Source organism: Ascaphus truei, chromosome 4 (assembly GCF_040206685.1).
Source record: "Ascaphus truei isolate aAscTru1 chromosome 4, aAscTru1.hap1, whole genome shotgun sequence".
Classification (NCBI taxonomy): domain Eukaryota; kingdom Metazoa; phylum Chordata; class Amphibia; order Anura; family Ascaphidae; genus Ascaphus; species Ascaphus truei.
In genome coordinates, this window is record NC_134486.1 from 214,958,900 (window position 1) to 214,978,362 (window position 19,463).

The 19,463-nt window shown below is 44.0% G+C and overlaps 1 protein-coding gene across 1 annotated transcript in view; it reads left to right on the plus strand.

Moving 5' to 3' along the window:
- Positions 1-19,463, plus strand: part of EGLN1 (egl-9 family hypoxia inducible factor 1) — a 64,781-nt gene that overhangs the window by 10,408 nt on the left and 34,910 nt on the right. Inside the window, exon 2 of the mRNA XM_075596846.1 lies at positions 14,847-14,966. Within this exon, the coding sequence (XP_075452961.1) occupies positions 14,847-14,966 (120 nt within the window). The remainder of the gene's footprint in view (positions 1-14,846; positions 14,967-19,463) is intronic.

Below are 19,463 nucleotides of genomic sequence, written 5' to 3' on the forward strand. Positions count from 1 at the left end.
CTTTTCACTAATTTTTGTGATCTTTCGATCAATTCATTTTGCACCTGAGCTGATTTTATACCTGCAGTAGCAAAGGTGTTGAATACTTATGCAATTGAATTTAATCTCTACTTCTCTGTAAATCTTCTTTATATTCTATATGCATTTTCTAACTATCACTTTGTAGTAGTTTTTGTAGATTCTACATATAAAGTCTAATTTGAAAGGGTCATGGAGTATGCTCGGGTCCCAACAAAATGTTAAACATTTGGAGAGGGCTGAGTACTTCGGTACACCACTTCATATGACCCATGAACAGCTGAAATGTTATGCATGCTGCCTTTTAACAAATCATAATAACTCCGCCTTGGCTAATTGCATTCTGCTTTAGAAACCCTTTCAATATCTTGAAAGGGCAGGATGATTCCTATTCAACACATGCAATAGAAAGCATGGTGCTCAAATCAAATTTACCAGCCACCTGGGGTACCTGAAGCTGCAAGCATCATGGTTGAATTCCATGGGACCCCACACCTAATAAAGGGGCATTTCATCTTGCTTGAATGTTTTTTTTTTTTTTTTTTTAAATACATGCAAAGTTTCTTGCCTTAAGGCAGTGCAATTATGTAAGCTGCTAGTCGATCTGTTCTCGAGTGTTCTATCGGCGAACATCCTGTTTGCCAGGGCACACTGTGTGCCTATTTCAAGAGGAAGCTTAATTCTTAAATAATCATTAAAAAGGCCATAGAGGTGTTTTTTTTTTTTTTTTAAATACAGAATTATCTAATACTACACAACTGGTTTATTAAAAAACAAAACCTTCAGTGTTTTCAATAAAATGACGTTTTAATGTGAAATAATAAACGTAAGGAAAACAGTCATGGGTTAGAATCTGTAACATGGCTGGGAATAAATCTGGTGACAGTAGGTAGGTTTTATGGATAATGTGAATAGAATCAAAACAGAAACCTATACTAAGTAAAGTAAAACATATTTAGTATAATGCAAGTTTGTTTACTTGTGTAGGCAATAAGGGACACACTATACCTCGTACAAATACACAAATGTTCAATACACGGCCAGTCATGGCAGCCTTATTACTTTTGATGTACTTTATGATTTAAAGCAGCAAAACGTGAAATCTGTTTTTATATATGAAAAAAAAAACAGTTCTGTAATATTGGGTAATAGTCTTCATTACAAAATAAAAGCATTCGTTTATTTTTTTTAAATGTACTGATCAGACTATATGGTTGCTACAGCAACCATTTAGAAAAAGTCACTTCCACGTCCTATTTTGCAAAGGGCTCTCACCCTCACTTTTTTTTTTTAGCTCTGCCCTTTGGCAACAAAGTATCACAAACAAATCTGTTGCTGTGTTCCGAACAGCAGACTATTTCTCTGAAAGCTGCAACAATAATGCTTTAAATATAGAAAAAAGAAAAAGGGGGGGGAAAGTAGTAATTGCTGCTTTAATCCTTACTATGTATAGAAATAAAATACTGCTTACAATTTGCTCTTCACATTCCAAAAGTTAACATTCAAATGTCCTATAATTAAATGACATTGGTTTTTAATTCACCTACAATTTTTGCTACAATTTAAAATAACAATTGTACATATTTCCTCTACTTTGCTGTTATGCAGGTATATTCTCCCAGAAAATATTTAAGTTGCATACTTTTCCTTCTTGATGCCATTTGCGGCTTTGCTTGTTAGGGCAAATGTTAAAATGCTGTAAAAGTATAATGCAGCAGCAATTGTATTACGTTTGATTTGCTGTCACGTTATGGCAGCTTAAATACTGTACGTGTTGAACGTGTGTTGTGCAGCATTAAAGATATCTAACTATCGTCTGTCCTTTCTTTCGATGTCTTTATGCTCTAATCTAAACCCTGCATTGAAAATGTTTTAGATTTTTGCATATAGCTGATAGTATTATGTTTTTTTTTCCCCCCCACCACTTTACAGAGTAATATTGGGGCACAGATGCCATATTGGAGAAAAAAAACTGTGGAATCATGTTTGCATAACAGGGAAGATTACCAAAAGTGATTAATTCGATGAGGGTCTACACCAAACGTAGAATGTACTTGCAGGAGGATGAAACTTCCTGTACTGGGTTTAATGCAACTCCTTCTGCTGACCGCACCCCCTCAAACAGGTTTTGTGTGACCACTCCTCATTGGTCACGAGTGAGATGTCTCCTATAGTGACTGTGACGGTAGGGGGTAACCAGGCTCTCAAATAAAGGTTGAACCCGTTTTTGGTTACCCCTGATCCATGTATAAGGGTTCAAGAGTTAGCTCTTGAGCCCAGTAACATTGTATGTTTTTGCTGTACTTTGCGTATTAAAGTATCTTGTTGTGTTTCACCCTTTCCGGACATGGAATCAAGCAGGGATTGCTAGGTTATGAGTTTCAAGGGGAGTTTTACGGAGGGACCGTTATCAGAATGTGTCTAGGAGGTTGGGGTCCAGAGTTGTCGGATCCCCCAGAAATGTACCCGGGAATCATGCCTGATTCTCGGATACATGTAGACACATTGTCCCGACAGTACTTCCACTTGAAAACCAAGTGTGACTCACCACTAGGGTACCCTGCTTTAGCATAGCCCATAAAGGGTAATGGAGCACAGGGATAAAACATCTATTCCTATAGCTGAGGGAATCCCTAGGTTAAGGGGTATCCCAGCTAGTGCCAGGTAACCCAGAACCAGTATAGGGTTTGTGGGTGCCCCAACCCTATATAAGGTTGAGGGGGGACTCCGAGTCTAGTCTGACTCTAAGAGTCCCCACTGAGTCTAAGGTAAAGTGTATGAGAGCAAGGGAGATAGAAAATAAAGTACAACATTTTTCCTATGCTATTCCCTTTACACAGACCCAGGAAAGTGTATAAAAATATACTTTATTAATGTAATGCAATGTGTGTTTTACATTCGGAACCCATGTCCAGTCAGGCTACCCAGGCTAACCCATAAGCACCAGCAAGTCTGCTGGAATTCAGACTTCAAAGAACTAGGGGATGCCCAGAGGTGAGAATAGCATTTGGTTAGCAGGGAAGGGCTGAGTACCCAGGTCCGGACAACAATGGCAGTCATCTAGGATGCCACTTGCTCTGCCAGACCTGGAGGAGCCTGCTAGAGCAGGTGTCATTGAGGGCCAAGGAGTGATGTGCCAGGCTTGCGCATGTCTCCTGGCTTTTTCATATTTCCCGCTGATCTGGCTTTCCTCACTGGCTTGACTCTGATTGGTTGTTGGGAATTTTCCCACGTGACGATTGGCTGCTGAGTTTCATGAATGAAACTCCGAATACTATAAAGAACCTGTGAGCCAAATAGTTTCGAGTCTTCAGCTGAAAGAGCGCGGGCTTTTCAAAGTTGTTCTTGCACGAATAGCAGAGCAACTGGCTTCGATTTCAAGCCTGAAAAGCCTGCCTGCCAGATTCTAAGTCCCGATTTTTAGCTTCCAAGTTCTCAAAATCGAATGTAGCGGACCTGGCTGCTAACTGCCGACTTCAGTTCCAGAGGATTGTCTGTAACTCACGGTCAAAGTCCAAGTTCTCAGGAGAGAAGGGAGCGGTGGCGTGTGGAACTTCACGCCGATTTGGGAACCAGGAGCTTCTGGGCTAAGTCCCAGTCAGGGTAAAACTCTTATTTAGAGTTCCCTTCCTAGGAAAGTCTAGTTTTCAACCCCAGACCACCAGCAAGTGTCTCTTTCTTACTGTATTTTGTGTTCCAATGTGTGTAAGTGAATGTGTGCAAATAAACGACATTTTATTTCATTGCCTTGATTTGCTCAATTGATGATCCCAGTAAAAAGGTGTATGATAACCTGGTCTCCCATGACAGGCGCGTAAACCGAAGGGGGGTTGGGGGGTCCTCTCCTGTTTATCGCATTCATTGCTGCACTGAAAATAGGCAAAAAAGCTTAGTACCCCATGCATGCTAGGTACGTCTGTGACTGTAGGGGGTAACTGGCCTTCATAAATAAAGGTGAGACCCAGCTGGCTGCCCCTAAAACAGCGTGTCAATGACTGAAGTGTCAGCTCTTGGGTCTAGTAATGCACTCTGTTTCCCTGTACTTCGTTTCCCATTTTACTGACCCTAGGGATGCCATGTGTAGTTAGGTCCCCTGGTAGGGGATAGCTGCAGAACAGGGACTTTGGGAACGGGAGTTTAAGGGTGGATATTGGGGTGGACAACTATACTTAAAATCTCTGTAAAATGTTGCTGAATGGAGTAGCCGGTAGTACTGGTATTTTACCCGCAAATCGCTTATGATTTGCGGGGACCCATCTGTAGACTGGGTACGTGTATGGAAGAATGCAACATATAGGGAAAATCTGCCCTGTTTTGGGCTTTACCTGTTCCTTTTGTCTCAGAAACGTAAAACTTCGGGAATGTAAGATTTAGGTGGGATATTTTGGTCGAAATGTATTTATCTTATTTGCAGGAGTTCGAAGGACAAAGTTACCGGTAGTCCCATAATTCTCCCCGACGTGCAAACATGATGTGCGGGTATACGAGGTGAATTACACCGGGGTTACAGTGTCCCCCAGAATCCTGGTTTTCGAGTCCAAATATCCCAGACCCATTTCCCTCACAAGTATAAGGTTTAACAGGTATAACATGTTTTATAAAGTTTTGTGAATACTGCATAAATGTCTATACAGTCAGCCCGGCATCTACATAGGTGCTGGTATGTTTGCATGGACATCAGAGTTCAAAGGAGAGAGGCTGTCCAGAGGTGGAAAAAAAACATTTGGTGAGAGGGGAAGGGTGATTTTGCCAGGTCCGGAGAACAAAGGGCACCCGGTGGGGACACCTTTTGAGTCTACCAGACCAGGTGGATCCTGCCGAGCGGGTGGCAATGGGTTAGCTGGAGGAAGATGCAGCACGTAGGTGCATTTTCCATTGGCTGATTCGTATTTCCCTCTCACCTGGATTTTTGAGCCGTCTTGGCACGCCGCCTCCTTTGACGTCAGCCAAGAGACGAGGCCCTGTTTCTATTGGCTAGTGGGAGGGAATTCCCACGCTCTGGTTGCTCCTCCTACTTCCATGTTGTCACGGGAAACCAGGTTTATTGTACACCTTTTATACTGGGATCATTTATTGAGCAAAACCGGTAATTAAATAAATTGAAGTTTCTTTTCATACATAAGCATACACACAATGAAACACAAATTACTGATGAAAAGCACACTTACTGGGAGTCTGGGGGTTGAAAACTAGACTGTTCTAGGTGCAGGGAACTCTCAGGAAGAGTTTTACCCTGACAGGGAGCTAGCCCGGAATCTTCTGTTTCCCAAATCGACGTTAAGTTCCACACGCCACCGCTCCCTTCTGTACTGAGAACTTGTATTCTTCTGACCGGGAGTTAGTACCTATCATCCTGGAATTAAAATCTGTTTGCAATCCCAGCCGCGATCGCTATGTTCGGTTATTAGAACTTGGCCACAAAAAGTGGGACTTTTCTGGGCAGATTTTTCTAAAGCCAGTGCTCTATTCGCGCAAGAGCACTTTTGAAAAGCCCACCTGTACTTCTGGCGCTGAGAAACTCAAATCCCATTGGCTTAAAGGTTTCTTATAGTATTTTGGACTCCATTCACAAAATACTACAGCCAATTGGAGCAAAGCCAGATAAGCGGGGAGATCTGAATCTGCCAAGGGACATGCGTGAGTTTTCCACCTCCGTCCCTTGCTATTCAGATGGCACCCGCTAGGTAAGGCTCCTCCAGGTCAGGACGACTACCATTGTTTGCCAGATTTGGGTACTTGAGCCCTTCCCTGCCACCCAAATGGCTTTCACACCTCCTTCATCCTCTGGCTACTTTGAACTCTGATGTCCACCAGACTTACTGGTACCAGCTTCGTAGCCCTAACAGTCTAAGTGTGCATCGTTTCTGAAAGTCCCAGCACATATACAGTGCACAACAGTACTGTACATTACATGATTAAACCCAATGTTAATCAAATATAAAATACTGCACTCCTAAATCTCTGGGTATGGGGAATAGAATAGCTGCACTTTTATTTCTACTAGCCTTTATTCCCTATCCACTATTTAAGTGACTTAGACTGGACTCTGAGAGTCCCCTCACAACATTATAGTTATGGCTGGAGCACCCATGAACCCTTATATAGGTTCGGGGCTACCTAGGCATTAACTGGGTATCCCCCTTAACCTAGGGACCCCTCATAGTTACAGGGACACTTTGCACCCTTATGCCCCTTTTTTTTTACCTTCCTGGGCTGTGCTGAAGCAGGGAACCCTAGCGGTGAGTCGCGCAAGTGTTTTCAAGGGGAGATATTGACGGGGCAATGTGCCTACATGTATCCGGGAAGCAGACCTGATTCTCGGGTACATATTTAGGGGACACACATATTCCCAGATAGCTCAAACTCCCACACCCACCACATCATGAATATATATTTATGCCAAAATGAGTGCTACTGAGCGTGGCAAATGCTACATCAAATTGACAAAACATATATGGTAATAAGTATAAAGTTTAAACACTTCAATAATAATAGTAATTACTTGGTTTTTTAGTTAAACCCTTTGGCCAAAGCGTCGTAAGCCTGCATATCAAACGTCAAGGTAAACCAAAAATGCAGGTCCTAACACTAAAACTGTGAACCCTTCCTGTTACCTCTGTATGAGGGGAAGGAACTGCAGTGAGTCCTGTCCATTCAGCAAGTTGCCAGAATCTCCCAAGTTAGAAAGGTGGGGAGGGGCGAGCTCTGGGGGGAGGTGCCACCTAACCTCCATAGACTGTTACCAGTCAGAAATTGATTAACACACATTCCCAGATAGCTCAAACTCCTACATCCACCACATCATGAATATATATATTTATGCCAAAATGAGTGCTACTGAGCGTGGCAAATGCTACATCAAATTGACAAAACATATATGGTAATAAGTATAAAGTTTAAATACTTCAATAATAATAGTAATTTCTTGTTTTTTTAGTTAAACCCTTTGGCCAAAGCATCGTAAGCCTGCATATCAAACGTCAAGGTAAACCAAAAATGCAGGTCCTAACACTAAAACTGTGAACCCTTCCTTTTACCTCTGTATGAGGGGAAGCAACTGCAGTGAGTTGTCCATTCAGCAAATTGCCAGAACCTCCCAAGTTAAAAAGGTGGGGAGGGGTGACCTCTGGGGGGAGGTGCCACCTACCTCCATTTAAGGGGAACCAACAACTTTGGACCCCAACTAGCTAGGCACATTCTGACAATTCTCTGCAAAACCCCCCTTGAAACTCATACCCTTGCAATCCCTGCTCGCTGGCATGCCTGGAAAGGTAAAACACAAAAGTTCTTAACGCATTTTACATGTCGGGCATTTACAATCACTGGGCTCAAGAGCGACACTCCTGAACCCTGATACTCGTATTAGATGTAACCAAACGGGCTTAGACCTTTTTATTAAGAGCCTGGTTACCTCCTCACCGTCACACATGTTGAAGATAGAACACCAGAGGGTAGGTAAGGAGAGGCCGAGGCAGAGAACCAGACCATCCTGTAACTTGAGTCGGTGAAGTAAGGGCGGGCTTTTCAAAGTTGCTCTGTTACGAATAGCATTTCTGAATCTAGGAAAGTTTGCCCAGCAGAGATTAAGATGTGAAGTTCGAATTCTGTGAATTGAACGTAGCAGTCGCGCTTGAGGTTTTTAGCCAAAAAAAGGACCAAGAAGCCCGGAAGGATTTCCTGATCATGGTAAACCTTCCGTATCAATAACCTTGAGGAAGTGACGGAGCTGGTCACAAAACGCGTAGGGTGGAGCTAATGTATATGCGGTGAGAGTGCCAAAACAGCAGGACGCAAAGCTTTGAGGTCATCGGGGAGGCGCACTGAGTCGTGGCCGCGAGAGGTGGAGAGGAGTTGCCGCCAGCCTCAGCTGCATAGTGTCGCTCAGAGGGCTCAAGCCACGGATGGCATTTTGTGTCATACATCACCGCACTATGCACTAGGATCGTGGAGACTGGATGGCACATTAGTCTGAGATCTTCAAATACAAAGGAGGAGAACAAAGAGGCAGGGGAAACAATGCATATGACTACCACATTTCTTTAAGTAGGCAATTGTCTGTGTGACGTGTGCTCTAGAAATTCAAGAAGTACTATGCATGGTGTTTCTTTTCTATTTTCTCTGTAGAAATCAGTATTTGCAAGAACAACCATTAGTGCCATTGTGGAAAACAGGACTGACTTCCTACATTACTTTTAAGGGACTGGTATTGTACGGTTTCAATTGCGCCAGGGACTCGATCTCACTGAGAATTCGCCATCCTGGCGGTCGCAGACCGTCTCCTCACCCGATCAAGCCTTCCGTGACGGACACCCAGGATCCGCGGTTTTGTGGTCCCAGTACGCGCGCGCGGACCTTGCGCGTCCTGATCACCGCCCGCGGATTCGGATCCCGCACCAATATCTGATGCATGATGGGTGCGTTCGGCCAGCCTCCCTGCTGATGCGCGAGTCAAGCCCCGCCCCCTCTCTAGAGAAAGTCAGGATCGCCGTGGGAATGACGTGCATTCTCGGCTCCGCCCCTGATCTCCGTGACACGCGGGTCGGCGCGTGATTGGTCCCACCCCCTCTTGCTCCAGGAATCGGCGTGGGAGTGACGTGCGCTCCAATGACCCACCCCCTGGCCTCCGTGATGCGCGTGGGACGGCGCGCGAGCAGTTCCGCCCTCATCCCCGATTAGGCTGCATCATAGGGCATACCTGTGTGCACCAGCAGCCTATCGGCACTTACTTCCTGGTTCCGCCCTGGCTGGCTATTGGAGGCTATAGTATTTCAGATTCATTCATGAAATACTACAACCAATCCGAGCCTGGGAACTTTACAACCAGCCAATCAGAGGAGTGCCAGTCTTCCAAAGCCGGGCAAGCAGTTCTTCAGAATGTAATGAGGGCATGCGTGAGTTTACCACCCTAGGCATTTGTCATCCAGAAGCCACCCGCTGGGTTAGGTGCCTCCAAGTCTGGGAAGGCAAATGCTAGCTCAGATGGCCGGCATTGTTTCCCAAACGTGGGTACTCCACCTAGCCATCCTGCCCAAATGGCTTTAACACCTCTGGCAGCATCTGTTACTTTGAAGTATGGACTTAGGTCAGACTTAGTGGCACCACACCTTGGTAGTCCACTAGCCCCCCTCAGAGTACCGTCTTTGAAAGTCCCAGTTTATAAGTATAATGCATTTACAAACATCTCAGTTTAATAAAAATATACTTTTATACTTGTTACCCTGTCTGAGTCTTTTGGGCTATGAGGGGTAGAATCGGACTATATACTTTTATTCCCACCCATATCCCTCATACACTAGACTGTAAAAACTGTATAGCCACATTGGCTATTAAACATTTTATGAAACTTAAATATATTTCCCATTTTTCTTCTAAGTCCTGAAGTGAAATGAAAAGATGCTTAGCTTTAATCTCAGAGCTGTAGCTCCTTCCCTTATGAAACCTAATTTTCTTTAGAACCAAAAAACGCTTAGGCACACTCCCAAGACTGTATCTATTTCCTTTACTGAAACTAGGACTTTGGTTTCATAAAACCTCTTGCAACTTTGTATGCAGTTGGAGAAACCCCCCCAGAACCTCTATACTGATTCTGAGGTACCTGGGCATATTCTGGGGGACCCTCACTAACTTCGGAAACCTTGACTGTACCCAGGATACACAAATCCCTATGCCCTCATTTACCTTTCTGGTCTGTGCTGAAGCAGGAAAACCTGGCGGTGAGTCGCGTAACTGTTTTCAAGGGAGAACTTTGACTGGAGTGATGTGTCTATATGTTCCCGGGAATCTGACCTGATTTCTGGTTACATTTTTGGGGTGACCAGCAACTCTAGGCCCCTTCTACCTAGACAAATTCTGACACCACTTTTACTGCAAAGTCCCCCCTGAAACTCATAGCCTGAGAATGTTTACTGGTTAGCACTCCTTGAAAGGTAAAACACACATAACATCTTTGTCATACAATTACATTCATTGCAGGTACAATACCCAGGTGGAAGAGCTGACATTCTAAAACCTGAAATAAGGCTCAGAGGTAATCAACCGGGCATAATACCTTTATTAATGGCCTGGTTACTCTCTCACCATCACAAACTTCTTCCTCAGTTAACCAATTGTTTGTTAATATAGAGGTTGTGGCTTCCTCCTGCAGTACTAATATTGCAATTGATTCTTCCCTGGTAAACACAGAGACAAATAAGTTTTTTAATACCTCGACTTTTTCCTTATCTCCAATAATCTGCCTGCCCATCTCTCACTGAAATGGTCCTATATTTTATTTTCTATTTTTGTTTTTAAGGTACTTCAAGAACTTTTTATAGCTGATCTTACATTCTATTGCAATCCTTTTTTTCATTATCCATTTTTGCTAATTTGATTGCCTTTTGCAATTTGTTACATTCCTTATAATTCTGATACGATGCCTCCGTCCCTTCTGATTTAAAGAATCTAAACACCTGCCTCCTCTTTTCCATTTCCTCCCCTACCTGTTTATCTAGCCATGTTGGTTTAGACATATTTATTACCAAAGGGTACACTGAGTGTGCTTTTCTAAAAATGTTTTAAAGACTGCCCATTTATCTTCGACATTTTTCTCTGCAAAAACATCATCCCCATTTATTCCTTGAAAATTAGTCCCCAGTTTATTAAAATCTGCCTTCCTAAAATATGAAGTCTTCGTTGAACCCAATTAATCTGGATTTTGATCATTTATTTCAAACGAGACCATGTTATGATAACAAATACTCAAGTCCGGGAATATTTAGGTATTACTTCCACATTGTTTGATATTTCAAAATCCAGTAATGCCCCTCTCCTGGTTGGTTCCTGAATAATTTGGGTCATAGAATTGTCTTTAAGCACCCCCAAAAAATTGTTTCCTTTTGTTGTAATGCTCATCTCATTGCCCCAGTCTGTCTGGATAATTAAAATAACCCATTATGCAAACATAACCTAGTTTTGATGCTTTCTTCATTTTGCAAAAGTATTTTGGTTTCTTCAATGTCACAGATATTTAGTGGTTTACAGCCTATTCCTACAAACATTTTCTTTCTACTTTTACCTCCACTGCTAATTTCTATCCACAAGGCCTCTACTTTTTCATCATTCCCTTCATAAACATCCTCCCTTAGAATAGGTTTTAGATCAGGTTTAACATATAAACATACTCCACCTACTCTTCTATTTGCTCGATCCTTCTGAAAAGGGAATAACCCTCTAAATGAACTGCCCAGTCATGAGTTTCATCCCACCATTTGTCAGTAATGCCTATGATATTATACTGCACCCTTTTTTTAGTCTATTATCTTATCTGGTCTTGCCTTTCTACGCCAATTGGGTTTAGTCTTGCGAAAATGTCTCATATCTGTTTTAATATGGGTGTCTCCCTGCTTGCCAAACTCGCTTTTACCCCCATTCTACCTCAATGGCCCCTTGCTATTTCCCTGTCCATCTATTCTATTTAGTTTGTGTTTCTGGTCCCTCCCCCTCCATATACACATACATACATACACACACACATTCTCATGTAGAGGTTAGAAGAACTGTGAGTAGCTTAACAAAGGAAAATAGGATACATGAATGTACATTAAAGTATACTTTTTTTGTTTTCCTTTTGTAAATGAGCTGTGTGTGCCTATAATATACAACAAATATGTAACAAAAAACAAACCCCAATGCAAATTATTAAAATGTGTATATGTATGCAAGTACAGTATGTATGTCATTTATTTTAATCTTTTGGCCAAAACCTGGTAAGTGTGCTACCTCAAATGTTCTGTGTGTGTGTGTGTGTGTTTATGCACAATATTGTGTGTTTATGAATTATTTGGTTAAATTGTATTTTCAAACTAACAATTAAACTTTAAAATTCCCATTCAAATTGGGGTACTATTATTTAAATATATAAAGGACATACAGTTGTGTGAAAAAGAAAGTACACCCTCTGAATTCTATGGTTTTACATATCAGTGCATAATATCAATCATCTGTTCCTTAGCAGGTCTTAAAATGAGGTAAATACAACATCAGATGAACAACACGACATATTACACTGTCATGATTTATTTAACAAAAATAAAGCCAAATGGAGAAGCTGTGTGTGAAAAACTAAGTACACCCTTACTGCTTCCATAGGAATTAAGATGCTACGTAGTAGAATGGTGCTTCTAATCAAATTCTCTTGATTAATTGATCATCAGCAAGTGTGACCACCTCTATTAAAGCCGAAGTTTTAGCAGTTGGCTGGTCTGGAGCATTCAGGTGTGTGTTAACACAATGTCAAGGAGGAAAGACATCAGCAATTATCTTAGAGAAGCAATTGTTGCTGCCCATCAATCTGGGAAGGGTTATAAGGCCATTTCCAAACAATTTAAAGTCCATCATTCTACAGTGAGAAAGATTATTCAAAAGTGTAAAACATTCAAGACTGTTGCCAATCTTCCCAGGAGTGGACGTCCCAGCAAATTCACCCCAAGGTCAGACCGTGCAATGCTCAGAGAAATTGCAAAAAAACCAAGAGTTACATCTCAGACTCTACAGGCCTCAGCATGTTAAATGTTAAAGTTCATGACAGTACAATTAGAAAAAGACTGAACAAGTATGGTTTGTTTGGAAGGGTTGCCAGGAAAAAGCTTCTTCTCTCTAAAAAGAACATGGCAGCACGGCTTAGGTTTGCAAAGTTGCATCTAAACAAACCACAAGACTTCTGGAACAATATCCTTTGGACAGACAAGACCAAAGTGGAGATGTTTGGCCATAATGCACAGCGCCACGTTTGGTGAAAACCAAACTAAGCATATTAGCACAAACACCTCATACCAACTGTCAAGCACGGTGGTGGAGGGGTGATGATTTGGGCTTGTTTTGCAGCCACAGGACCTGGGAACCTTACAGTCATTGAGTCGACCATGAACTAATTTGTATACCAAAGTATTCTAGAGTCAAATGTGAGGCCATCTGTCCGACAGCTAAAGCTTGGCCGAAATTGGGTCATGCAACAGGACAATGATCCCAAGCACACCAGCAAATCTACAACAGAATGGCTGACAAAGAAAAGAATCAAGGTGTTGCAATGGCCCAGTAAAAGTCCAGACCTCAACCCGATTGAAATGCTGTGGTGGGACCTTTAGAGAGCTGTGCATAAACAAATGCCCACAAACCTCAATGAACTGAAGCAACGTTGTAAAGAAGAGTGGGCCAAAATTCCTCCACAACGATGTGAGAGACTGATAAAGTCATACAGAAATGATTACTTCAAGTTATTGCTGCTAAAGGTGGTTCTACAAGCTATTGAATCATAAGGTATACTTAGTTTTTCACACATGGCTTCTCCATTTTGGCTTTATTTTTGTTAAATAAATCATGACATGGTGTAATATGTCATGTGTTGTTGTTCATCTGAGGTTGTATTTACCTAATTTTAAGACCTGCTAATGAAAAGATGATTGTTGTTATGTCCTGATATGTAAAACCATAGAATTCAAAGAGGGGGTACTTTCTTTTCACACAACTAAATGTTTTAGGTATTTGTAATAATGCAAGAAATTTTTTCAGCAAAGCATAAATGTCTGGCATGCATCCATTACATGCCTACTTTTCCAGAAGTTTTAAATATTTTGATATGAGCTACAGATGCAGGGGCCGTTATTTGAACAAATCACAGCTCAGTTTTTGTGTGCGCTGCTGTACTCCACGCAGCATTAACGTCGCCAATCGCCCCAGGCACACGTGTTTATCGCGGTTGCTTTGTTTGAATTTCATGGATTGTGTGCAATTAAATGCAATGAAATGAATTAATTGTAATGTGTACAGTACTGTGCTATTGTGTCAATTTTAGGTGTTTAAAAACCAGAACACTAAAATGCCATTTTCTGCACTCGCGTCTTAAGCTGGTACGGTTGGAAGAAATTGCGCGCCATCAGATGGGTATTCCGAGGTATACACTGCGTGATGTGTTTCAATAACGGCCGCTGCATCTGTATACTTTCAATGACAACCAACTGATCAGGGTTGTAGTGGAAAACTCAGTCCAAAGATACTGCTGCTATACATTGAACTTAATTGACCCCTCTGTTTTTACGGTACTGTAAGTGCTGTCTTACAGTATATCATAAACTGGTCTGGGCAAGAAAGTGTGCCTGTGTCATATAACATGCTTTATCTACAGATATTCATTCCCTTTTCTGTTTCAAATTGTATTGTACAGTAGTTTGTACATGAACAGACCTCTTGAAACAAATGACCTGTACAACAATGCTGTGGTGTATTCCACCCAATTTCTCTAATAGCCAGGCATGTGAAAACGATGAGCAAAAAAATAAACGGCAGTAGTCATTGCCATCCTTCCCTACTGGTCCAGAAGAACTTGCAGTCTTTTGCAGACATAAGGAAAACCAAGCTTTGATCTGCATTATAGCATCTTAATGAATACTGTAACAACCATTGTGTTGGAGAAGCCAGTTGAAAGTTTCTTCATGCTAATTTAATGGATGTAATGAACACGTTTCTTGATACCATATTGCAAATGAGATGGTAATATGAAAGATTGTATATCGATTGTTTTTCAGAATGTTGTATGGTATTTGCTCAAGTGAAATGTTCGCAGTACATCTTTGTTGGGTGTTATAAAGCTTCCTTTCCATAAGTTGCCCCATATTTTGCATGATTGCTTGACTAGACAAAATCATTGGTTTTGATCTATTTTTGTACTAAAAGTGTCAGGTAAAGTAATTTACTAGCCAATAGGTTTGAATAAAAGATAACAGTTCACAGGCAAATAAGTTAGAACATATGTCTACTGTAATTTGAATTAACACGTACTGTATCTTTCTTTACAGGCAATGGTAGCTTGTTACCCAGGCAATGGGACAGGATACGTGCGTCATGTTGACAATCCAAATGGAGATGGAAGATGTGTCACGTGTATATACTATCTGAATAAAGATTGGGAGGCAAAGGTACACTGCTTTTATTGAATCAGGGTGTAAAAGTATTAAGCAAGTTCTCTAGAGCCTTTTATTAACATCTCATAAGACATTTAGACATCAGTGTCACAGGAGACCAGCCATTTACACCTTTTATACCGGGATCATAATACTGAGCAAAACAAGTTGGTAATGTGAATTGTCATTTATTCTCTTAAATTAGGCTAAGCACAATGAAACAAAAAATACATGCGAAAGACACACTTTTTGGGGTTCTGGGGCAAAGAACTATCTTTTCCGGGTTGAAATATGCAAAGAAACAAAGTTTTTAGTTGACCGGGACTTAGTCCCAAATGTTGTGGAACTCAAATCGGCATGAAGTTCCTGACACCACCGCTTTCTTACTTCCGGAGGTGCTGAAATCCCTTGACCGTGAGTTAGTCCCAAATGTCCTGGAACTGTTTTCGGCTTGCAATCCTAGCCGCGACCGCTACTATACGTTCAATTGTCAGAACTTGACCCCTCACATCTCCCTCAGTCCCTCTCACATCCCCCTTCAGTCCCTCTCACATCTCCCTCAGTCCCTCTCACATCCCCCTTCAGTCTCTCTCACATCTCTCTCAGCCCCTCTCACATCTCCCTCAGTCTCTCTCACATCTCCCTCAGTCCCTCTCACATCTCCCTCAGTCCCTCTCACATCTCCCTCAGTCCCTCTCACATCTCCCTCAGTCCCTCTCACATCTCCCTCAGTCCCTCTCACATCTCCCTCAGTCCCTCTCACATCTCCCTCAGTCCCTCTCACATCTCCCTCAGTCCCTCTCACATCTCCCTCAGTCCCTCTCACATCTCCCTCAGTCCCTCTCACATCTCCCTCAGTCCCTCTCACATCTCCCTCAGTCCCTCTCACATCTCCCTCAGTCCCTCTCACATCTCCCTCAGTCCCTCTCACATCCCCCTTCAGTCTCTCTCACATATCTCTCAGTCTCTCTCACATCTCCCTCAGTCCCTCTCACATCTCCCTCAGTCCCTCTCACATCTCCCTCAGTCCCTCTCACATCCCCCTTCAGTCTCTCTCACATCTCCCTCAGTCCCTCTCACATCTCCCTCAGTCTCTCTCACATCTCCCCAGCCCCTCTCACATCTCCCTCAGCCCCTCTCACATCTCCCTCAGTCCCTCTCACATCTCCCTCAGTCCCTCTCACATCTCCCTCAGTCTCTCTCACATCTCCCTCAGTCCCTCTCACATCTCCCTCAGTCCCTCTCACATCTCCCTCAGTCCCTCTCACATCTCCCTCAGTCCCTCTCACATCTCCCTTCAGTCTCTCTCACATATCTCTCAGTCTCTCTCACATCTCCCTCAGTCCCTCTCACATCTCCCTCAGTCCCTCTCACATCCCCCTTCAGTCTCTCTCACATCTCCCTCAGTCCCTCTCACATCTCCCTCAGTCTCTCTCACATCTCCCCCAGCCCCTCTCACATCTCCCTCAGCCCCTCTCACATCTCCCTCAGTCCCTCTCACATCTCCCTCAGTCCCTCTCACATCTCCCTCAGTCTCTCTCACATCTCCCTCAGTCCCTCTCACATCTCCCTCAGTCCCTCTCACATCTCCCTCAGTCCCTCTCACATCTCCCTCAGTCCCTCTCACATCTCCCTCAGTCCCTCTCACATCTCCCTCAGTCCCTCTCACATCTCCCTCAGTCCCTCTCACATCCCCCTTCAGTCTCTCTCACATATCTCTCAGTCTCTCTCACATCTCCCTCAGTCCCTCTCACATCTCCCTCAGTCCCTCTCACATCCCCCTTCAGTCTCTCTCACATCTCCCTCAGTCCCTCTCACATCCCCCTTCAGTCTCTCTCACATCTCCCTCAGTCCCTCTCACATCTCCCCCAGCCCCTCTCACATCCCCCTTCAGTCTCTCTCACATCTCCCTCAGTCCCTCTCACATCTCCCTCAGTCTCTCTCACATCTCCCTCAGTCCCTCTCACATCTCCCCCAGTCCCTCTCACATCTCCCTCAGTCTCTCTCACATCTCCCCCACTCCCTCTCACATCTCCCTCACTCCCTCTCACATCTCCCCCAGCCCCTCTCACATCCCCCTTCAGTCTCTCTCACATCTCCCCCAGCCCCTCTCACATCTCCCTCAGTCCCTCTCACATCTCCCCCAGTCCCTCTCACATCTCCCTCAGTCCCTCTCACATCTCCCCCAGTCTCTCTCACATCTCCCTCAGTCCCTCTCACATCTCCCTCAGTCCCTCTCACATCTCCCTCAGTCCCTCTCACATCTCCCTCAGTCCCTCTCACATCTCCCTCAGTCCCTCTCACATCTCCCTCAGTCCCTCTCACATCTCCCCCAGTCCCTCTCGCATCTCCCTCAGTCCCTCTCGCATCTCTCCCTCTCGCATCTCCCTCAGTCCCTCTCGCATCTCTCCCTCTCGCATCTCCCACAGTCCCTCTCGCATCTCCCCCAGTCCCTCCTCCATGCCTACCTCGCTGAACACGGCAGGGGGAGATGGTATTCAGCGGCAGCAGGCCCTGTAGAAGAATCTCTTGAGGCAGAGCACAAGGTGAGGAGAGCTCTAGCTGCAGACACCGGAAGTTCCAGGTCAGACCGCTAGATGGCGCACCTTCCCTGCAGTTCTGTCCTGCTCTGAAACAAGTGATTCTACTACCGGGTAATGCAACGGTTCGGCGAACTTGAGAAATTCAAGGAACACGTTCCCACGAACCGGTGCGAACCAGGTGAATCCCACCACTGTTTATACCTTTCTAAGTGTTATGGGGAATAGAATAGGAAATTGCACTTTTCATTCCTATTAGCCATATTCCCCCACACACTAGGCGGACTTAGACTTTTAAATCTCCTTGCAACCTTATGTATGGTTGGAGTACCCCCAAAACCCCTATACCAGATTCTGGGTGACCTGGGCATCCCCTGTTATACTAGGGACCCCTTTAGCGTTCTAGGGATACCACACATCCCTATGCCCCATTTAGCTTTCTGGTCTGTGCTGAAGCAGGGAATCCTAGCGGTGAGTCGTGCAAGCGTTTTCAAGGGGAGATTTTGCCGGAGCAATTTGTCTCAGTGTATCCGTCCTGATTTCCGGGTACATTTTTGGGGTATCCAACAACTCTGGAACCCAGCTAGTTAGACACATTCTAACCAGACTTTCTCTGTAAACCCCCCTTCCCCTCCCCCCCTGAAACTCATAGCCTAGCAATCTCTGCTTGCTGGCACTCCTGGAAAGGTAAAAACACAAACATTCTTTATTGTCGTATCTTTTTACAGAATGCATTAGCAATCACTGGGCTCAAGAGCTGACACTCTCGAACCCCAATACATGGATCAGAGGTAACCAGACGAGCTTAACCTTTTTTGTTGAGCCTGGTTATCCCTTCACCGTCACACCTCCCACCTCAAGAAAATGGCTCTGTGGCAGTCACCCCGACCGGTGGCTCGGCAATCCTGACACTTCTTGAGGCTTTTTGCTCGCAGACAATGTCTTGTCCATCAGCATTACCGCGCTCGCTGCCTTTCTTGTGTTGAATCGTGAAATCAAATTCCTGCAATGCAAGACTCCAGCGCAGCGGTTTGCCATTCTCCCCCGACACCCATTGTAGCCAATTTAACGGTTTATGATCCGTGATCACTGTGAATGACCTGCCTTACAAATAGGGCTGCAGTTTCCTCAGAGCCCAAACGATGGCCAGGCATTTATTCTCAATAGTGGCATAAGCCACTTCCCAGGGTAGTAGTTTCCTGCTTAAATATACCACAGGATGTTCACCCCCTTTCTTCGCCCACCTGGGTGAGTACAGCACCAACACCATAGTCGGAGGCATCGTCTTTACCAGAAACTTTTGTGTTTTCTGGTACAACCAGGATAGGAGCACTTGCCAGTGCTATCTTCAAAGCCTCTTCAAAAGCTGAAAAGCCTTTTCACAGGCAGGAGACAAAGGCTGCCAGAACCGAGAGTCGTTTCTGAGTCAAGTCAGTCAGGGGTTTAGCAATGACACTATACTGGGGAACAAACTTTTTGCAGTAGCCAGCGGTCCCTAAAAAAAGCCATGACCTGCTTTTTGGTCCTAGGAACTGGCCACTGCACTATAGCTTCCACCTTTAGCTGGTTCTGGCTTAAGATGTGCACCACCCACTCTATGCCCTAAGTACAACACTTCTCCCATACCCACCAGTTCCGGGCGCTGGTGCACTCCCGTATTCGGGCAGAGTACTCGTACGCCGAGTCTACTGGGACGGTTTCAGAGTTTGCCTCCCAGTGGGCGTTAGGCGGGGTGCTTTGCTCGGTATCCACCAATCAGGGTTCTTCAGATTTAACCCTTCTGTTTTAAGTGCACTTCATCAGTGCTCTTGTTGGGTTCATTTCATTTTTGTTTGACTGGTTTATCTTTGTTCTACTTGGTAACAAGTAGAATTGCTGTTCAACTGAATTGGCCGGCTTCGCCGGCCAATCAGTTTCAAACCAGATCAAAATAGATTCCCATACCCACCAGACACTTTGCAGGTTTCAGTGT